The sequence below is a fragment of the Somniosus microcephalus genome, chromosome 1 (genome assembly GCF_052327205.1).
Source record: "Somniosus microcephalus isolate GS21.2 chromosome 1, FLI_Smic_1.0, whole genome shotgun sequence".
Taxonomy (NCBI): Eukaryota; Metazoa; Chordata; class Chondrichthyes; order Squaliformes; family Somniosidae; genus Somniosus; species Somniosus microcephalus.
Genome location: NC_140987.1, coordinates 63,812,913 through 63,834,368, shown reverse-complemented (window position 1 = coordinate 63,834,368; position 21,456 = coordinate 63,812,913). Strand labels below are relative to the sequence as shown.

General features: G+C 48.1%; 1 protein-coding gene across 3 annotated transcripts in view; it reads left to right on the top strand.

The window, feature by feature from the left end:
- The window catches only part of LOC147124141 (UDP-glucose:glycoprotein glucosyltransferase 1-like), a 149,232-nt gene extending 128,269 nt beyond the window's left edge, over positions 1-20,963 (top strand). For 2 of the 3 annotated variants that reach the window (XM_085982723.1, XM_085982715.1), the window contains exons 8-9: positions 19,917-20,040; positions 20,152-20,963. In XM_085982723.1, coding sequence (XP_085838849.1) covers positions 19,917-20,040; positions 20,152-20,279 — 252 coding nt within the window. In that variant the 3' untranslated portion in view covers positions 20,280-20,963. The remainder of the gene's footprint in view (positions 1-19,916; positions 20,041-20,151) is intronic. The other variant, XM_085982731.1, reaches the window with a different exon arrangement.
- The last annotated feature ends 493 nt before the right edge of the window (positions 20,964-21,456 follow it).

Sequence of the window (21,456 nt, the reverse complement as noted above, 5' to 3'; positions counted from 1 at the left end):
TCCAATCGTGAATGGTGGTAGACAGTTAAACAACTAAGGAGAGGAGGAGGCTCCATAAATATTCCCATATTTAATGATGGCGGAGCCCAGCACGTGAGTGCAAAAGGCAAGGCTGACACGTTTGTAACCATCTTCAGCCAGAAGTGCTGAGTGGATGATCCATCTCGGCCTCCTCTTGAGGTCCCCACCATCACAGAATCCAGTCTTCAGCCAATCCGATTCACTCCACGCAATAGCAAGAAATGGCTGAGGGCACTGGATACAGCAAAGACTATGGGTCCCGACAACATCCCGGCTGTCGTGCTGAAGACTTGTGCTCCAGAACTAGCTGCGCCTCTAGCCAAGCTGTTCCAGTACAGCTACAACACTGACATCTATCCGACAATGTGGAAAACTGCCCAGGTATGTCCTGTCCACAAAAAGCAGGACAAATCTAATCCAGCCAATTACCACCCCATCAGTCTACTCTCAATCATCAGCAAAGTGATGGAAGGTGTCATCAACAGTGCTATTAAGCGGCACTTACTCACCAATAACCTGCTCACCGATGTTCAGTTTATGTAACGCCAGGACCACGCAGCTCTAGACCTCATTACAACCTTGGACAAAGAACTGAATTCCCGAGGTGAGGTGAGCCCTTGACATCAAGGTAGCATTTGTAGCATTAAGGAGCCCTAGTAAAATCGAAGTCAATGGGAATCAGGGGGAAAGCTCTATACTGGCTGGAGACATACCTAGTACAAAGAAAGATGGTTGTGGTTGTTGGAGGTCAATCATCTGGAGGGGGAGGGTGAACAGTCAGAGGTCGTGGTCCACATTGGTACCAACGACATAGGTAAAAAGAGGGATGAGGTCCTGCAGCAAGAATTTAGGGAGCTAGGTAGAAGTTTAAAGAGCAGGACCTCAAAGGTTGTAATCTCTGGATTACTCCCGGTGCCACGTACTAGTGAGTATAGAAATAGGAAGATAGAACAAATGAATGCGTGGCTAAAGGGATGGTGCAGGAGGGAGGGCTTTAGCTTCCTGGATCACTGGGTCTGCTTCTGGGAAAGGTGGGACTTGTACAAGTTGGACGGTTTACACCTGAACCAGAGGGGAACCAATATCCTTGCGGGGAGGTTTGCTAGCACTGCTGGGGGGGGTTTAAACTAACTTGGCAGGGGGGTGGGATACAGAGTGGAGCTATAGTAGGGGGTGATTTACAGCCAAATACGGAGGAAAAAACAAGTCAGCTGGGAAGGCAGAGCAAAAATGTGAAGGCAAAAGGGAATATGGCAGGGCTGGAAGGCATTTATTTTAATGCAAGGAGTCTTGCAAATAAGGTGGATGAACTGAAGTTGTTGTTGAACACATGGGTGTACGATATTGTTGCTATCACGGAGACATGGTTGAGGGAGGGTCAGGATTGGCAGCTCAATATTCCGGGGTATAGAATCTTCAGGCGAGACAGAGGGGGGTGTAAAAGGGGAGGGGGTGTTGCAATATTAATTAAGGAGTCAATTACTGCTGTAAGGAGGGACGATATATTAGCGGGTTCCTCTAATGAGGCCATATGGGTAGAACTTAAAAACAAAAAGGGGGCAAGCACTTTGCTGGGAGTGTACTATAGGCCCCCAAACAGTCAGGGGGAGATAGAGGAACAGATATGTAGGCAAATCTCAGAGAAGTGCGAAAATAATAGGGTAATAATAGTGGGGGATTTCAACTTCCCCAATATTAATTGGGATAGTCAGAGTGTGAAAGGCTTAGAGGGTGCAGAATTCTTAAAGTGCACCCAGGAGAGCTTTTTGAGCCAGCATGTAGAAAGTCCTACAAGAGAGGGGGCGGTACTGGACCTAATTCTAGGGAATGTAGCCGGGCAAGTGATGGAAGTGTCAGTAGGAGAGCATTTTGGCGACAGTGACCATAATTCGGTGAGATTTAAGGTGGTCATGGAAAAAGACAAAGACGGCCCGGAAATAAGGGTTCTAAATTGGGGGAAGGCCGATTTTAATATGATAAGGCAGGATCTGGCCAAAGTGGACTGGGAGCAGCTACTTATAGGAAAATCCACATCAAAACAGTGGGAGACTTTCAGAAGGGAAATAGAGAGAGTACAACGCCAACATGTTCCTGTAAAGGTCAAGGGCGGGACCAACAAGCAAAGGGAACCTTGGATGACAAGGGACATACAAAAATGCATCAGGAAAAAAAGGGGGGCTTTTGGCAGTCACAAAAGACTAAGGACGGAGGAAGCCCTAGAGGAGTATAAAAAGTGCAGGGGCATACTTAAAAAAGAAATTAGGAGGGCAAGGAGGGGCCATGAAATAACACTGGCGAGCAAAATAAAGGAAAATCCTAAGATGTTTTATAAGTATATTAAGGGCAAGAGGATAACCAGGGAAAGGGTAGGGCCCATTAGGGACCAAAGTGGCAATCTGTGTGTAGAGCCAGATGATGTAGGCGGGGTCTTAAATGAATTTTTTGCATCTGTGTTCACTATGGAGAAAGACGATGTAGACATAGAAATCGGGCAAGGGGACTGTGACATACTTGAACATATTAGCATCGAGAGGGAGGAGGTACTAGCGGTTTTAGCAGGCCAAAATGTGGATAAATCCCCAGGCCCGGACGAGATGTATCCCAGGCTGCTGTGTGAGGCAAACGAGGAGATTGCAGGGGCTCTGACACAAATTTTCAGAACCTCTCTGGCCACAGGGGATGTACCAGAGGACTGGAGAACAGCTAACGTAGTACCATTATTCAAGAAGGGTAGCAGGGATAAACCAGGGAATTACAGGCCAGTGAGCCTAGCATCTGTGGTAGGGAAATTATTGGAAAAAATTCTGAGGGACAAAATTAGTCTCCACTTGGAGAAGCAAGGATTAATCGGGGATAGTCAGCATGGCTATCTGATTGAATTTTTCGAGGGGGTGACTAGGTGTGTGGATGAGGGAAATGCTGTGGATGTGGTTTACATGGACTTCAGTAAAGCTTTTGACAAGGTCCCGCATAGGAGACTGGTCAAGAAGGTAAGAGCCCATGGGATCCAGGGTGCCTTGGAGCGTTGGATCCTAAACTGGCTGAGTGGCAGGAGGCAGAGGGTGATGGTCGAAGGTTGTTTCTGTGACTGGAAGCCTGTGTCCAGTGGGGTACCTCAGGGATCGGTGCTGGGTCCCTTGCTGTTTGTGATCTACATAAATGATTTGGATGAGAATGTAAAAGGTATGATCAGTAAGTTCACAGATGACACGAAAATTGGTGGGGTGGTAAATTGCGAGGAGGAAAGCCTCAGGCTACAGGACGATATAAACGGGTTGGTCAGATGGGCGGAAAAGTGGCAAATGGAATTTAACCCTGAAAAGTGCGAGGTGATGCATTTTGGACGGACAAATAAGGCAAGGGAATACACAATGAGTGGTAGGACCCTAGGAAGTACAGAGGGTCAGAGGGACCTTGGTGTACATGTACATAGATCCCTGAAGGCAGCGGAACAGGTAGATAAGGTGGTTAAAAAGGCATATGGGATACTTGCCTTCATTAGCCGAGGCATAGAATATAAGAGCAGGGAGGTTATGATGGAGCTGTACAAAACGCTGGTGAGGCCACAGCTGGAGTACTGTGTGCAGTTCTGGTCGCCTCACTATAGGAAGGATGTGATTGCTTTGGAGAGGGTGCAGAGAAGATTCACCAGGGTGTTACCTGGGACGGAGCGCCTCAGCTATGTAGAAAGGCTAAACAGGCTGGGGTTGTTTTCCTTGGAGCAAAGAAGGCTGAGGGGGGACCTGATTGAGGTGTACAGAATGATGAGGGGCATAGATAGGGTAGATAAAGAGGAACTTTTCCCCTTAGTAGGGGGGTCAATAACAAGGGGGCATAGATTCAGGGTAAGGGGCAGGAGATTTAGAGGGGACTTGAGGAGGAACTTTTTCACCCAGAGGGTGGTTGGAATCTGGAACTCACTGCCTGAAAGGGTGGTAGAGGCAGGAACCCTCACAACATTCAAGAAGCATTTGGATGAGCACTTGAAATGCCATTGCATACAAGGCTATGGACCAAATGCTGGAAAATGGGATTAGACTGGACAGGGATTGATGGACGGCGCAGACACGATGGGCCGAAGGGCCTCTTTACAAAAAAAAAAGGGCAGCACGGTGGCATAGTGGTTAGCACTGTTGCCTCACAGCGCCAGGGACCCGGGTTCGAATCCGGCCTCGGGCGACTGTCTGTGTGGAGTTTGCACATTCTCCCCGTGTTTGCGTGGGTTTTCTCCGGGTGTTCCGTTTTCCTCCCACAGTCCAAAGATGTGCGGGTTAGGTTGATTGGCTATGATAAATTGACCCTTAGTGTTAGGGGGATTAAATACGCGGGGTTACAGGGATAGGGTGGGATATGTGTTGGTGTAGGGGTTACGGGGATCGGGTGGGATATGTGTCGGTGCAGGCTCGATGGGCCGAAATGGCCTCTATCTGCACTGTGGGGTTTCTGTGATTCTGTGATCTCAGCCCCAGGACACCGCTGCAGGAGTTCCTCAGGCACTGTCCTAGGCCCAACCATCTTCAACTGCTTCATCAATGACCTTCCCTCTAACTTAAATTCAGAAATGGGGATGTTCGTTGATGATTGCACAGTGTTCAGTTCCATTCGCAACTCCTCAGATAATGAAGCAGTCCATGCCCGCATGAAGCAAGACCTGGATGACATTCAGGCTTGGACTGATAAGTGGCAAGTAACATTCGCGCCACACAAGTGTCAGGCAATGACTATCTTCAACAAGCAAGCATCTAACTACCGCCCTTTGTGGTGTTCCGCAGGGGTCAGTGCTGGGTCCCCAACTCTTTACAATCTATATTAACGATTTGGAGGAGGGAACCAAGTGTAACATATCAAAGTTTGCAGATGATACTAAGATGGGAGGGAAAGTAGTGAGTGAGGAGGACATAAAAAACCTGCAAGGGGACATAGACAGGCTAAGTAAGTGGGCAGAGATTTGGCAGATGGACTACAATACTGGAAAGTGTGAGGTTATGCACTTTGGCAGGAAAAATCGTAGAGCAAGTTATTATCTTAATGGCAAGAAACTGGAAAGTACTGAAGTACAAAGGGATCTGGGGGTCCTGGTGCACGAAACTCAAAAGGTTAGTATGCAGGTGCAGCAAGTGATTAAGAAGGCCAATGGAATGTTGGCTTTCATTGCTAGGGGGATAGAATATAAAAATAGGGAGGTATTGCTTCAGTTGTACAAGGTATTGGTGAGACCGCACCTGGAATACTGCATACAGTTTTGGTGTCCATACTTAAGAAAAGACATACTTGCTCTCGAGTCAGTACAAAGAAGGTTCACTCGGTTAATCCCGGGGATGAGGGGATGGACATATGAGGAGAGGTTGAGTAGATTGGGACTCTACTCATTGGAGTTCAGAAGAATGAGAGGCGATCTTATTGAAACATATAAGATTGTGAAGGGGTTGGATCGGGTGGATGCGGGGAGGATGTTCCCGATGATGGGTGAAACTAGAACTAGGGGGCATAGTCTTAGAATAAGGGGCTGCTCTTTCAAAACTGAGATGAGGAGGAACTACTTCACTCAGAGCGTGGTAGGTCCATGGAATATGCTGCCCCAAAAAGCTGTAGAAGCTACATCATTACATAAATTTAAAACAGAAATAGACAGTTTCCTAGAAGTAAAGGGAATTAAGTGTTACAGGGAGCGGGCAGGAATTTGGACATGAGTCTAGGTTCGGATCGGACATGGCCCTGTGGGTAGCGGAGCGGGCCCGGGGGCCGTGTAGCCTGATCCTGCTCCTATTTCATGTGTCTAATTCTGTTAGATTCAGGAGATGGTTCTGTGATAGTAGATTAGCGGTTAGGATCAGATCAGCCATGATCTTATTGAATGGCGGAGCAGGCTCGAGGGGCCGATTGGCCTACTCCTGCTCCTATTTCTTATGTTCTTATGTTCTTTGACATTTAATGACATTAACATCGCCGAATCCCCCACCATCAACATCCTGGGGGCTACCATTGACCAGAAACTTAACTGGACCAGCCACAAAAATACTGTGGCTACAAGAGCAGGTCAGAGGTTGGGTATTCTGCAGTGAGTGTGTCACCTCCTGACTTCCCAAAGCCTTTCCACCATCTACAAGGCACAAGTCAGGAGTGTGATGGAATACTCTTCACTTGTCTGGATGAGTGCAGCTCCAACAACACTCAAGAAGCTTGACACAATCCAGGACAAAGCAGCCTGCTCGATTTGGCACCCCATCCACCACCTTAAACAATGACTCCCTCCACCACCGACACACCGTGGCTGCAGTGTGTACCATCTACAAGATGCACTGCAGCAACTCGCCAAGGCTTCTTCGGCAGCACCTCCCAAACCTCGCACACCATCCTGACTTGGAAATATATCGTCGCTGGGCCAAAATCCTGGAACTCTCTCCCTAACAGCACTACGGGAGTACCTTCACCACACGGACTGCAGTGGTTCAAGAAGATGGCTCACCAGCACCTCCTCAAGGGCAATTAGGGATGAGCAATAAATGCTGGCCTTGCCGGCGACGTCCACATCGCATGAACGAATAAAAAAAATAGAATTTAGCTGTGAGGAAAGATTGGATAGGCTGAGGTTATTTTCTTTGGAACAGAGGAGGCTTCTGGGAGATTTAATCTTTGGAACAGAGGAGGCTTCTGGGAGGTTTAATTGAGGTGTATAAAATTATACGGGGCCTCAATAGAGTGGATAGGAAAGAACTATTTCCCTTAGCAGAGATGTCAATAACCATGGGGTATAGATTTAAAGTAATTGGTAGAAGGATTAGAGGGGAGTTGAGGAGAATTTTTTTTTACCCAGAGGGTGGTGGGGGTCTGGAACTCACTGCCTGCAAGGTTGGTAGAGGCAGAAACCCTCATCACATTTAAAAAGTACTTAGATATGCACTTGAAGAGTCATAACCTACAAGGCTACAGACCAAGATCTGTAAAGTGGGATTAGGCTGGATAACACTTTTACGGCCGGCACAGAAACGATGGGCCGAATGGCCTCCTCCTGTGCCGTAAATTTCTATGATTCCATGAATCCCATCAGCGGTATTTTTCAAAACTCACTGGACTTGGGTTATATCGCAGGGGACTGGTGCTTCACATTTTTTAAAAGGGCCAAGGGCGAAGCTTCAAATTACAGACCTGTAAAACTTGATTGTCAGGAATTTTTTTGAAATTGATGAGTTATAGTGTAATTATTTTGAGAGATAGAGGCTAACTAGAGATAAGCAGCATGGTGTCAGGAGCAGCAGGTCATGCTTAACTAATTTATTGATTTTTTTGAGATAGCTATGGACCTGGAGGATATGGGAAAATATACCTTTAATTTAGGAAGCGATTTGACCTGTCCCATAAAATAGATTACTGCAATGTTCAGGCCCATGGGCTAGATGACAGTATGTTAGACTAGATTGGCAATTGGCTGCTAGATAACAGCAAGTGAGTTGTGGTATATGGGAGGGACTTGGTTGGCAGCCAGTTGTTAGGGTGTGCTGCGGGGGTTCATGTTGAAACTGCTAGTTTGTAATTTTTAAAATGATTTGGAAAATTGAACTATGTCCAATATGTCTAAATTTACAGATGACACCAAATTGTGATTCTCAATGTGCACAAATCCAAAGTCATCTATTGTCTATTGTCCAATTAAAATCACTGACGAGCCACAGGTGTAGCTACAGTGATGTCATTTTAGCTATATGCACTAATTTTAGTCAAAAATGCCTTACATAAACTCAAATAACACAGTTAAATGTACTACATGTATATATTTACTGAGCAAACATCTACCAACTTTCAATAACCATTGAAGTTAAGCAGTCACAACAATCAAAAACAATCACACACTCTGGTTTTTGTTTTATAATTTTACGAGTAAATACCAAAAAGGTTTAAGTGCACATGCATATGCTGTGCAAATATGAGTATTGAGATCACAAGCTCAATGACTGTGTCTGTTACTCATCTTTTATTTACAAATCAGAAATGCAATTTGCTACATCTGGATTCTCAATTCACCACATGTGGCTCGTGGCTAATAAAATGGACAACTAATCTGGAGAAGCTACATCTGTGGGCAGAGAAGTGGCAGATGCAACTTAATCTGGAGAAAAGTTGAACTATGAGAGCTTTCAGAGGGAAGAATAAGTTGAATTACGTACTAAATGGAAATACGCCTCCAGTGTTGTAACTGGAAAAAAATCTTGGGAGTTTGGATCAACAGGTTGCTAAAAATGCTGTTACATTGTTCAAGGCATTGAAACCTTTAACAGAATGTTGGGATATGGAGCTAGATGTTTAACTTGTACATTGAGAAAGGTCATTCTAAAATTTTATGATGCCTAGATGAAACCATATCTACAGGAAACTTTTTTTTATCTGGCACCGACGGGACCGACGTGGTGCCGGTTCATCAAAAATTCCGGATAACCGAAAGCTATAGTAAAAGATACGGAGAGATGAGAGCTCCGTATAAAGCAACAAACCCTGTTGCTTAGCAACAGGTTCAGAACAATGGCCACAAGTTCCAAGCATCTCTGTAGCTTAGCAACAGCTGCAGCCACACCCTTGCACAGCAACAGATCGAGGAAGGCAAGTACAATATGAAGTAAAACTTACCTGAGCCTACTCCTGAATTTTGGCGGTTAACCGAGATTTCCGGTTATTTAGGCGCCGGTAAATCGAAAGTTTCCTGTAGAATATTGCATGTAGTTTTATTTTCCCTATTTTTGAAAGGGTATTAAATTATTGGAGGGAGTATGAGGAAGTCTACTAAATGTGGTTCCAGAACTAAAGTGACAGAGCTATGAAGAGAGGATATCTACCCTTGGAATTTTCTCTCTTCAAAAGAAAAGACTGAGGCATGGTTTAATAAAAATTTTAAGAAAAAGTTCCGGGTAACCTGCCAACTGGTTACTTTTTCCTTCCAACCTGTGACGAATTTCCTACCCTGTGTTTGTCACTACTACTAACCGATTCTCATGGCCTGCAGTTACATGGTTTGCCTTGGTCACAATAAAATAATAAAATGATTAATTTTACCAGGAGTTTTTAACAAATAAGTCATAGGCCGGAATTTTCTGAACCTGGGCTGGTCGGGTGCGGGCGGTCACCGTGGCGGGTCGCGACCCCGCTGCTCATTTCATTCCGCTCCTCAGATTGACTTTCCATTAATGACGCCCTGCACGCTACCCAGCTGTATTAAATGGTGATGTCATCAATGATGCGTTTTCAGCCGGGATATTTAAAGGAGCCATGGTCACATTGCATTTGAAGGTTCATCTAGGATTGTGCAGACACTGTACTGCAGCATTTGAGTGTTCCAAACACTTGGAAACATGACTGCACAGAGGCAGAGGGCTGCACCCAGGTTCTCAACTCACTCCCTCCATATGCTTGTGGAGGGAGTGAGAGCACGCAGGGAGGTCCTCTCCCCTTCGGATGGGCGGAAGAGAACTCCCCAGGAGACAAAAAGAGCCTGGCTCCAAATTGCAGGGAAGGTCAACAGCAGGGATGTGGTCAGGAGAACCTGGGCACAGTGCTGGAAACGCTTCAGTGAACTCATTAGATCAGGAAAGGTGAGTGCAAAGCCATACTCAACTTCATCCTGCTGTGCCTCTCATCACATCTCCATCACTCAGCCTTCCCAAGCCTACTCCTGCACACCAACATACCTTGCACATCCACCCATCCCTCTCTATCTGCACTATCACATTCCCATCTGACTAACCACCCTTTACACTCCCCCTCATCCTAGTGCAATCATACCAACTAACAACACATAAGGAGGCCATTTGGCATTGGCACCCCACTCCATCATAGTCACCCTCGAAATATGTTACCCGACAATTCCTTACACTCATTCCATCACTCTCACTCAAACTTCTCTTCTTTCCCTCCTTGCAGGAGAAGAGAGCCCACAATAAGAGGGAGAGGGAGAGAACCGGAGGTGGCCCTCCACCAGACTGATACCTGGGATGGCAGGAATGACGTATGAAGAGAGATTGGGTCGATTAGGCTTATATTCAAAACACCTCCTCAGAGGAGTCTGCAGCCTCTGAGGGCGCAGCGTCACCAGACTTAAGCGCACCCAGCACCAGCGCAGATACGCACACCTCGGTGGGTCCCACACGAGATAGAGTAGTGTTGTCACCTGGTGTCTCACAACTCACAAGTGAGCAAGAGCAGATGGTGGAGACAGGGACAGCAGTGGGGACTCCTCGCCGGAGGGTGCAGGATGCTCCCAGCTCTGTAAGCTGTTTATAGATGCTGAGCCTCGGGGGCCATCCAGAAAGAGGGTGTTCCTGGAAGTGCAGGAGGCTTTGACAGGTTTTGTGACCACGATGTCTGCAAATGTGCAGAGAATGGAGGAGTCCATCTCCAACATGAGCACCACCATGTCTCAGGCGATGGCGACTGCAGGCTCTTCCATGGAAAGCTTCATGGAGCAGCTAATGTGCCACTCAAAGGAGCACATGCTATCTATGGAGAATAGATGGCAGAGGCTCTTAGACCTCCTCTCTAGGATGGATGTCAGTGTAGACTTGGGTCCTCATAGCCCCACTGCTGTGCAGCAAGGTGCTCTCCAGCTCCTTGCTAGCAGGGAAATGCGGGTGGCCCATGAGAGGGATGACGGTGAGAGAGGACATAGAAGTGGGGGCTCCTCTCAAAGTGCTCACACTTCTCCCCTGTTGCCTCCCCCTAATTCAGAGCCCTACATGCCTCCTGGGATTGAGATGGCCGAGTCTGCCCCTGCACAGTCACAGGAGGAGCAGACATTGGCGGGGCCATCACAGGCTCCAAAACCCAGAGGATGTCCGCCAAAAGTGTCTATGCAGTTGCAGCAGGGAAGTGAGCAGGCTGTCTCTACCTCTGCTGAAGCCACAGTGGTAGCACCTCGTAGAAGCACACGTAAGAGCAAGATTAAACACAAGTAGATGCACATGGGTAAGCACTTGGATGTGATAATAACTGTGTGAAGTTTACGTGAATCTGATGTCACAGATAAAAAATATTATTTTCACCACTTTCCACATGGCCAATTCTGCAACTTTGGATGTGGCTTAGTCAGTTGGAGTGAATGGTGAGACATAACCTTACTTCCAGCAATGGTGGTCAATGTGAAAGGAATGGCTTGGTCACTGTAGTGATGCTTTATGGTGTTGCTGTGGGGTGTTGGGAGCCTGGCGCAGCATGTGGCAGCCATATGGGTGTAATGCCTGAAGTTAAGTAAATCTGGCCATGATGAGCCCATCCCTGGCAATGAGCTCGGGTGCTGATGAGATCTCGATTGCAGCTTCTTTCTGCTCCTCCTCATCATCTTCCAGCTGATGCTCCTCCCCGCTCCTCCTCCTCTGAAGAGGCTGTGCGCTCAGTGCCTTTTGCAACACTAATCCTCACTGCTGTGCTATGTTGTGCAGGGCGCAGCAGACCACGACGATTCTGGAGACCCTGGCCGGTGTGTGCTGAAGGGCTCCTCCAGATCTGTCAAAGCATCTGAAGTGCTTTTGTCTGCTCTATGACACATCTGGTGGAAATGTGGCTTTCATTTCACCTGGGCCTCAGTACTTGACCTCCTCAAGGGTGTCATGAGCCACATCTACAGTGGATAGCCCTTGTCTCCAAGCAGCCAGCTGTAAAGTCTGTTTGGAGGAGCGAAGAGCTGAGGGAGAGTGGACGAAAGAGTCATGACAGCTGCCAGGGAATTTGGCGCACACATGCATGATGATCTTCCTATGGTTGCAGACAATCTGCACATTGAGGGAGTGGAAGCCCTTGCGGTTGACAAAGACTCCTGGGTGATGATGGGGTGCCCTGATGGCCACACGTGTGCAGTCAATGATGTCCTGCACCCATGGGAAGCCAGCCAGAGTGGCAAAGCCGACGCCCGCTCAGTAACACTGGCATCATCAGTGGCAAAGTTGATATAATTGGCTGACTTGTCAAACAGGGCATCGGTGATCTGTGTGATGCATCTGTGAGCGGCCAACTGCGAGATGCTGCAAATGTCTGCTGCAGATCCCTGGACGGAGCCTGAGGTGAAGAAATTGAGGGCGCTGGTGACTTTGACAGCCACTGGTAAGGCGTGCCCACCCGCCCCTCTGAACCATGCATTCGAATATGTGAAACAGGCTATATGTGTGTAGTATATTCAACATATATTTTGACCTTGAATGCTTTATGGGTGTAATGTTAGAAACCTTTTACTCACAGATCATTAAGAAGTAATCTAACAATTATCATTTCATTTGAGCAGAACCAAATGTTCTGCTTGCTAAGAAGTGGGCTAAAATCAATGAAGGTTCCGTTTGTCCCAGCAAGCAAAAAGACATAACCACGTGCTTATTCCTAAAACTTTTTAGCACTCTACTTGAACCTGAATGAATACATCCTTCAATTAGTTTGGATTTGTTAATTCCAGGGTTGAAGCTGCTTCTTCATTCATTGGCCCAGTAATTCCGTTCCACACGCGTGAGTACGGTCGGGGTACTCACGCGTCTGGCCGGAGGAAATGCCGGTTTTCAGCATGCACAGCGCATGCGGGGAAAACCGGCATTTCCTGTCCTCTGAACGAAGGGGTTCAGAGGCACAGCGCATGCAACTGCACAGGCAGCGCGTGCGCAGTGAACTTCGTCGATTTCATTCATGGATTCAGTGAGGGTAAGTCCTGACAACTTACACATGAAAAAAGCATAAGTAAAGTTGCTCCAGAGGCTGCGGAGGAAGATATATTTTATCGTGGAGCTTCTGAAAGGCAATATTTTTGTTTGGGAAAGGGAGGAAAGTTATTTTAAGAAATGATGAGGTAAGTTTTAAAGTTTAATTTTTTTTTTTAAACCGGGTTTTCAGTACTGTAGGTAGAAGGAGCAATTGTGGCTGTGTGAATTGAATTTGCTGCGTTTATTAAATGTGAAAATGACTGTTCTAAAATGAGTAATGTAACATTTCCAACATTTTTAAGAAAGAAACTGTTTATCAGTAATATATTCTTTTAAGTAATTACGTATGTATGTCTGTATATATTCCTTTACGTATATGTATATATTCCTTTACTTATGTGTATGAATGTATGTATTTAATTATGATTTTCCAATAAGTTACTTTCTCTGAAAGTCATAATTAAATACATACATTCATACACATAAGTAAAGGAATATATACATACATATACACAAAGGAATATATACAGACATACATACATAATTACTTAAAAGAATATATTACTGATGAAAAGTTTCTTTCTTAAAAATGTTGGAGTCATTTTCACATTTAATAAACACAGCAAATTCAATTCACATAGCCACAATTGCTCCTTCTACATACAGTACTGAAAACCCGTTTTAAAAAACAAAAATAAACTTTAAAACTTACCTCAGCATTTCTTAAAATAACTTTCCTCCCTTTCCCAAACAAAAATATTGCCTTTCAGAAGCTCCACGATAAAATATATCTTCCTCCGCAGCCTCTGGAGCAACTGTACTCATGCTTTTTTCATGTGTAAGTTGTAAGGACTTAACCTCACTGAAAGCATGAATGAAACCGGCGAATTTTACTGTGCACGCGCTGCCTGTGCAGTCGCACGCGTTCTGCCTCTGAACCCCTTCGTTCAGAGGACAGGAAATGCCGGTTTTCCCCGCATGCGCTGTGCATGCTGAAAACCGGCATTTCCTCCGGCCAGACGCGTGAGTACCCCGACCGTACTCACGCGTTTGAAACGGAATTACTGGGCCAACATTTTACATGTCAATAAAATGAAAAATTTAACAATTGCACGATTTGCCCCCTCGCATCTGCGACTGAGGGTCCAAGGAGGTGCATTGCGCAAGAGGTCATCGTCGTACGTATCCTCACACTGTTCCCTTTCGGGAACTGTATGAAGTGGTGGAAGGATTTCTGGCCACGTTAACGCTCCTTCCGTGACCATAACCATCTTCATACCAGCCATTAGGGTGGTTAGTCCTATGGCGTGAGGGTTTTACGGGCTCCCACAACCCATCTGAGGGGGGGGGGGCCACCCACACCCGCGGACGCAAGTATCCCGCTGGATGTCCACCCAGAATTTATAGTTGGAGCTCCGACTCCACTTGCCGGGACTGTCTGGAGCGGGGCTCGAAACCCTACTCCTTCTGCCCCAGCGGCGGGGATGCTTACCGCTACGCAAAAGGCCCACTCCGCGCAAAAGGTGACACCCATACGTTTCCTGCGCCTTTTCCCTCCCCGTGACTGGAGCCCTATGCTGCCACTTGAAAGACCAAGCTATCATCTGTCCTTTTTGCGGCACCTTGGACTTCTCATTACCAATGATGAGCAGGCACTGCGCCTCCACCTCGTTGAGGAGATTGCTGAGGTCATCATCAGTTCAATTGTGAGTTCTTTTAATGCCGTGAATTGTGCTCATTCCAGCCATTTCACGTTGCTAATCTGAGTGGGCCTTTGGCGTAGCGGTAGCATCCCCGCCGCTGGGCCACACGGCGTAGGGTTTCTAACCCCGCTCCAGACAGTCCCGGCAAGTGGAGTCGGAGCTCCGGCTCTAAATTCTGGGTAGACATCCAGTGGGATATTTGCGTCCGTGGGTGTGGGTGGCCCCCCCCCCCCTCGTATAGGTTGTGGGAGCCCGTAAAACCCTCCCGCCATAGGACTAACCACCCTAATGGCTGGTACAAAGATGGTTACGGTCACGGAAGGAGCGTGAATCACGGCCAGAAATCCTTCCACCACTTCATACAGTTCCCCAAAGGGAACAGTGTGAAGACACGTATGACGACGACGTTGCTAATTAAATAAATGGAATGAAAAAAATGCTTTCAGGGCTTTTAAAAGTCTTTAAATCGCTTTAATTCTGTTTAAAACGACTTCAGATTCTTCAAAATAATGTAAACGTTTTTAAAAGTTTATAAAAGTTACCAAAAGCTTCTTAAAAATACCAAAAACCTATTTAAAATGCTGCTGTACATGTAAAAATGCTTTGCAGCTTGTGAGAAACATTGGGGGGCGTGTCCTTTTAAAATGAGACCTCAAGGGGCGTGTCTCACTTGCACTGCGCGCTCCAGGCTTCGCGCTGGCTGCACTCCTGGGTGGCGTGACGTCAGACGCTGCCCGGGAGTCAACATTTTAAAACAGGAATTCCAGGCGTCCCTGAAGCTCAACGGCCGGCGCGTCGCGTAAGTGCAGATCGGGGGCTTGCACGCGCGGCAAGCCCCCGATCCGAATTTCTGCCCCATTATAGCCCTTAGTAAGTAAAACTTCTTGGGAGAGCTCATGAAATGCAGTTCAGCTTCTAAGAATATATGGCCTAAAAATTCAGTATCGCCACGATTGGGGCGCTACAGCCGGGCATTCGCTAAATTTAGCGCCCGGTGCAACTTAGCGCCACCTTCACCGAAATTGAGTTGCATCGCCCCAAGAGGTTGCTGCTGTGCTAAAGCAGGCGATGCACGACTATCATAAGGCGCTAAGCCGGTGAGCCGAGGTGCTAACACCGAGGGCGGGCGCAGCGCAGGTGCGGCGAGTTGCTGATTGAAGGCAGACATGCTGGCGCCGGTCAGCTCTTAAAGGGGGAGGGTGGACTTGTTTGGCTGCTATGCCCTGCACACTGCAGCCCTGAAGCAAGGCCTGAACATTGCTGGATCATCATTTCTACGCCCAGGACCATGCAGAAGGCTAGGGAGCGAGCGGAGCGCTTCAGCGAGGGTGCCCTGAGGCTACTGGTTGGCGCAGTAGAGCGCAGGCGACCTGTCCTCTTCCCTGACAGTGGGAGGAGGCCGCTTCCCAGTGAATACCGAAAAGCCTGGAGGGAGGTGGCAAACAGGGTGACCACCAACAGCATGGTTGCCAGGACTCCACTTCAATGCAGGAAAAGTTCAACGATCTCACTCGGGTTGTCAGGCTGAGTACCCTTTCCACTATCCTGCTCATCCCTGCATATGCACCTCAGTTTCTGGCCAAAGGGACCTGAAAGCCCCAATGCCCAGCCTTCATCCAAGAGCTATGGGACTCTCATGAAAACCACTTGCACATTCAGCACTTTACACACTGTCAGGGCTATTCCACCATGGGAGGCAGTGCAGGCAAGATGAGGGTTTGACACTGTCAGGGCTATTCCACCATGGGAGGCAGTGCAGGCAAGATGAGGGCTTGACACTGTCGGGGCTATTCCACCATGGGAGGCAGTGCAGGCAAGATCAGGGCTTGACACTGTCAGGGCTATTCCACCATGGGAGGCAGTGCCGGCAAGATGAGGGCTTGACACTGTCAGGGCTGTTCCACCATGGGAGGCAGTGCAGGCAAGATGAGGGCTTGACACTGTCAGGGCTGTTCCACCATGGGAGGCAGTGCAGGCAAGATCAGGGCTTGACACTGTACTCAGAGGCCGTCCTTTCTCTTGCAGGGCAAGCTGGCCCACAATCGCAGGCAGCAGCGACGGACCTGGGGAGGCCGTCCTGACCTCAAAGAGCTCAGCGACCTGGAGCAGCGTGTGGAGCGCATTATGGCAGGCCGGCTGATTGGCCCTGTCGCCAGTGGAGATGCCGACCCTGTTCTGGACAGCAATTGTAAGGTCATCACCTTTTTGACCTCTCTCTTTCCACTTGTGCCTCACACCAGCATCCTTTGCCACTATCGAACCAATGCAGTGCATAGCAGCACTCATACCTCCCTCGCTGCTGCCCTGTCCTCACTCTAAAGCAACTCTTGTGCCTCCCTGCTTTCAGATGCTGATTCGCCAGGTGAGGAGGCGGGCCCTCAAGCTGCCACTGTCAGTGATTCTGAATTCGAGGAGGAGGAAGAGGAAGCCGGCCCATCAGTGCCACCCTCAGCCGAGGCAGCCCATGGCCATGATGGGGACACGTCTTCCCTGGAGGGGAGCAGGGGGGAAGGGTCTGAGGAGAGTGAAGCTCCGGGGCCCAGTGGGCTGCAGCAACGCGGGAGGGGTGGGGAAGCTCGGCGGCCTTCTCCCCGGAGGGTGAGTGCGGCCTCCAGTCCTGCTACGGTGAGCGCAGAGGAGGTGCGGCTCCTTGGTGAAATGAGCGCCCAGGCTGAGCGCAGGCACACTGAGCTCATGGCTGCAGTGGCAAGGATGCCTGACTCCATAGAGTCACTGGCAAGGAGTGCTCAGGAATTTGGGGCAGCACAGGCCAGGAGTCTGCAAGAATTCAGTGCAGCACAGGCAAGTAGTCTGCAGGACTTCGCGGCAGCACAGACTAGGAGTCAGCAGGACTTTGCTGCATCACAGGCGACTTCCAGCCAAGTGCTCAGTCGTGCCGTGCATTCACTGGCTGGTCTGATGCAGACACAGATCAGGGCCACACGGGCACTAACTGCAGCCACCCTCGCTGGATTGGCCAGGCATCGCCAGGGCCCTCGCCGCGCCGCAGCAGCCCAGCAGTCTGTGCTTCAGCAGATTGCTGCGCATGCTGCAGTGCTGGCCCGTGCGAGTGCCAGTGTATCAGCCGACCAGGGAGTGCCTATGCTCTGTCAGGTTGGCAGCATTCCTGCAGCTAACACTGTCACTCCTCCACTGCAGCTGCCACCACCCGTAGGACAGACTGCTGCCGCCCAAGCAGAGTTGAAGCAGCCAGCAGCCGGGCCCTCCAGGCCCAGAGCTGGTCCAGGCCGTCCCCCAAGGGCATCTGGCGTCTTACCATATGACCCTCAGCAGCTTTCCCCCAGCCTTGCTGCAGCCACTAGGGTCCCATTGAGGAGGAGCTGCAGGGCGGGAAGGGGCCATTCGCGGAAGCAAGGCGGATCACCCTCACAGGGGAAAAAGTAGAAGGTGTGGCCAAATGTTGTGTTTATATATGAAGGCCGAGAATGTTTTTTTTATATATGAAGGCCGAGACTGTTGTGTTTGTTTTTTATATGAAGGCTGAGGATCATGGTCATTTTTGTTTAACTGTTTTTTTCATTTTCTGAAGGTTGTGAGAGCCAGTTATGTATCTGACTGTTTTTTGGGGGGTTTATCTGAATTAGTTTGTCATGCGGGAAGGGCACAGAGTTTGCACAGTAAAACATTTTCTTTAATCACATTGTCCATGTTTGCACTTTGAACTATTTGTTGCCTTGACCGGCTGAGGGCTTGCGGAGCGGCTCCATTCATGTTCTTTCATTGGCACAAGCCGTTCCCTGAGAGAGGGCCTAGAACCGAGTTGCAATAAGCCGCCGACGGACGGCCCTTGCACTTTGTACCTCCCTCCCGTCTTGGTGCTCCTCCTCCACCTCTTCCTCCTCTAGTGGTCCTCCAATGTCTGCTGGCAGTGGCTGAGTCCTGCGGATAGCCAGGTTGTGCAGCATGCAGCACACTACAACGAAATGGGAGACTCGCTCAGGCGAGTACGGTAGGGCTCCTCCGGAACGGTCCAGACAGCGGAACCGTTGCTTGAGCACGCCGATTGTGTGCTCAATGATGTTCCTGGTAGCTTGATGGCTGCCACTGTATTGCTCTTCAGCAGGGGTGCTGGGCGCATGGAACGGGGTCATCAGCCAGGTGCACAAAGGATAGCCTTTGTCCCTGAGAAGCCATCCTCGTGGGTGAGCCTGGGCTTCGAAAATGTCTGCCACAGAAGTCTGGCGCAGGATGAAGGCATCGTGGCTGCTGCCTGGAAAGCGGGCATTGACAGCTAGTATGAGCTGCCTGTGGTCACACACCAACTGGACGTTGAGCGAATGGTAGCCCGTCCGGTTGCGGTAATCCTCGGTGTTCTCTAGAGGTGCCCGCAAAGCCATATGCGTGCAGTCAATGGCGCACTGGACCATGGGGAAGCCCGCTATTCCCCAAATCCCATTGCACACTCTTGCTGCTTGTCCAGGGTCATGGGGAAGGAGATGTACTGACGTCTCCTTCTGAAAAGGGCATTGGTCACCTGGCGGATGCAGCAATGTACCACGAACTGGGAGATGTTGGCAATGTCCCCAGTAGCGGATTGGAAGGAGCCGGTGGCATAGAAGTTGAGAGCCACCGTCACCTTCACTGCCACCGACAGAGACGTCCTGCTCCTCAGCTGTGGCTGCAGATCTCTGCGAAGCAGGTGGCAGATCTCAGTGACCACCTCCCTTCTGAATCGCAGCCTCCGAACACATTGCTCCTTAGACATGTTCAGATATGAGAACTGCTGGCGGTACACCCTGGGTGGGTAAGGCCTCCTGTGCCGACGCCTGTTGGCCCTTCTCCGTCTGGCCATGACTGGCACTCTCTCACGGCATCTCTGAGCCCTTTGAATGCAATGCAGTAAGCCAACGTTTCCACCCATTGCAGCCCCCATTATATGTAGCGACTCAAGGCTATGGCACTGAAAGTTAAATCCAAGTGCAAAGCTCTGGCCTGAAGCCAGAAGTACCTGTGCGAGCGCTGAGTCAAAACAGAAAGCTCTCTCCCTTTGTCTCTCTCCAAATATCCGTCTCTCACACAGAAGGATTGCCACAAAATGGCACTTATAATGCAGGAGGAGTCCCCTTTAAATAGCGTCCCCCGCGCCCCGCAGCAACTGGGAACTGTTCCCCTCTACCAGTCGCTGGGGGCGCCAGGCGCACAGAAGGGCGGCGCCACTGAAGTTCCGGTTCGGTGTGCACCAAGGGCGTTGCACCATGAAATGATCTGCGCGCGCAGCTGAGCGGGCGCTGCGGTTTTGCGCCGCCGCTAAATCTTGAGTGAAGTTTACGAGAGGCGCCCCCACTTCTCCTCCTCCTAAGGCGCTAGCGGCTGGCGCTAACAACTGAATTTCTATGCCTATGAATTTAAAGTGGATTATTGCCTACTTGGTGGCCAGATTTGTATGTCTAATAATGGGGATTTGTATTTCTTTGCCAACCAGTTACTGTTTTAATAATTACGGAATAAGAACTTCCTAATACCCATTGAGAGCCCTGAGTCACAGCAGCCTAATTGTAAAATCTGATTACAGGGTCAGTTAAATGAACACATGGATGTGGTAGATTTCCTGATGGATCAGCCTAATGTTGTCCTCCGGATCAATCCTGTAATTTTGAACACTGAAAGAAAGTACCTTGATCTTACATCTAAGGCAGGTACTGTAATTATAATAGTGATTTTCTTATTTTAAAAGTTGTTTATGGAGGAACTGTTTCATATTATATCCAAAGTTGCATTTTTTTTAAACACCTATCCTGTGTTTTTAGCTTTGAGTGACTGGAATGACTTTCCCACATATTCCTTCCTGGATTCTCGAGACAAAAGTACAGTAATTGCTGATCACATGAAATACCTCACAAGAAAAGGTACTGGTAATTTTGCTTTCTGTTTGTAAAGGTGTTCATAGAAGTTTCTGATCTATCGATATTATGAATGAAATGCCTTTTTTCCCCTTCCTATAGCTAGAAATAAACATTTCACATTTCATTGCTTAACACCCATATGTTAATTTGTTGTTTGTATGTATTTAAATTGGAGGAAGGAAATAAAATCTTGGAGACAGCTGATAAGCAAGTTTTCTCATAGTAAATTGTATGAGCAAACCACTGAACAACATCTGCATCGGTGAGGATATGTAGCATCAGATTTGTCAAGTTGTGCAATGTAAATAAATGCCTGGATTCTGATTGCAGAACTAGAGGATGTAAATACACAATTACCAAGCATCCAGCAAGGCTCATAGATATTTTCCCAATCAGTAGTGGATATGAGGAATAGATTATCTGCAAAATAAGTTAATGTTTACATTGATTAACTCCTTTAAAGCAGAGCTTGGAAAAATGTCAAGTCAATGCTTGAAGATTTATAGGGCAGACATAGGTGATCAAATACTGTATGGAATGCAATGGTTCATGTGTTATTGGAGTATAGATGAGTGGTCAGGTTGGCAAGTTTGGTTGAATATTATGCAGCTTTAGTTGGGGATTGGGAACTCCTTTCAAATAGCTTTATCTTCTTGGAAGTTTTGTGCTTGATTGCTTCTCTCAGAAGATTAAGTGGGTTGGATAAAGTTCATAATCAGGCATATTGGTCTGTGGAGGGGATTCTTTGTGCTTAAATGCACTCTGACATAGAGCTTTCCCATGTCAGGGTACCTCTTAACTCCTTTTTTTTTTGCATGAAATTGCCCTGACCCAATTCTTTCCCATTCCTCCATTGTATAACAACTTGCATTTATAGCACCTTTAACACAGAAAAATGTTTGGGCAGGAGAGCATTGGAATAGTCGACTCTGGAGGTGACAAGGGTATGGATGAAGGTTTCAGCAGCAGATGGACTGAGACAGGTATCTCCTGGCCTTCCATTATCCATCCTCCAAAATTTTCAGCTGACCCAAAATACTGCTGCCCCTATCCTATCCCACACTAAGTTCCACTCACCCAAAAATTCTGTCCTTGCTGAGCTGCATTGGCTCCCATCCCCCAACACCTCCAGTTGAAAATTCTCAGTTTCATGTTTAAATCCCTTCATAGTATCACTCCTTCTGTTTCTCTGTAACCTTCTCCAGCTCT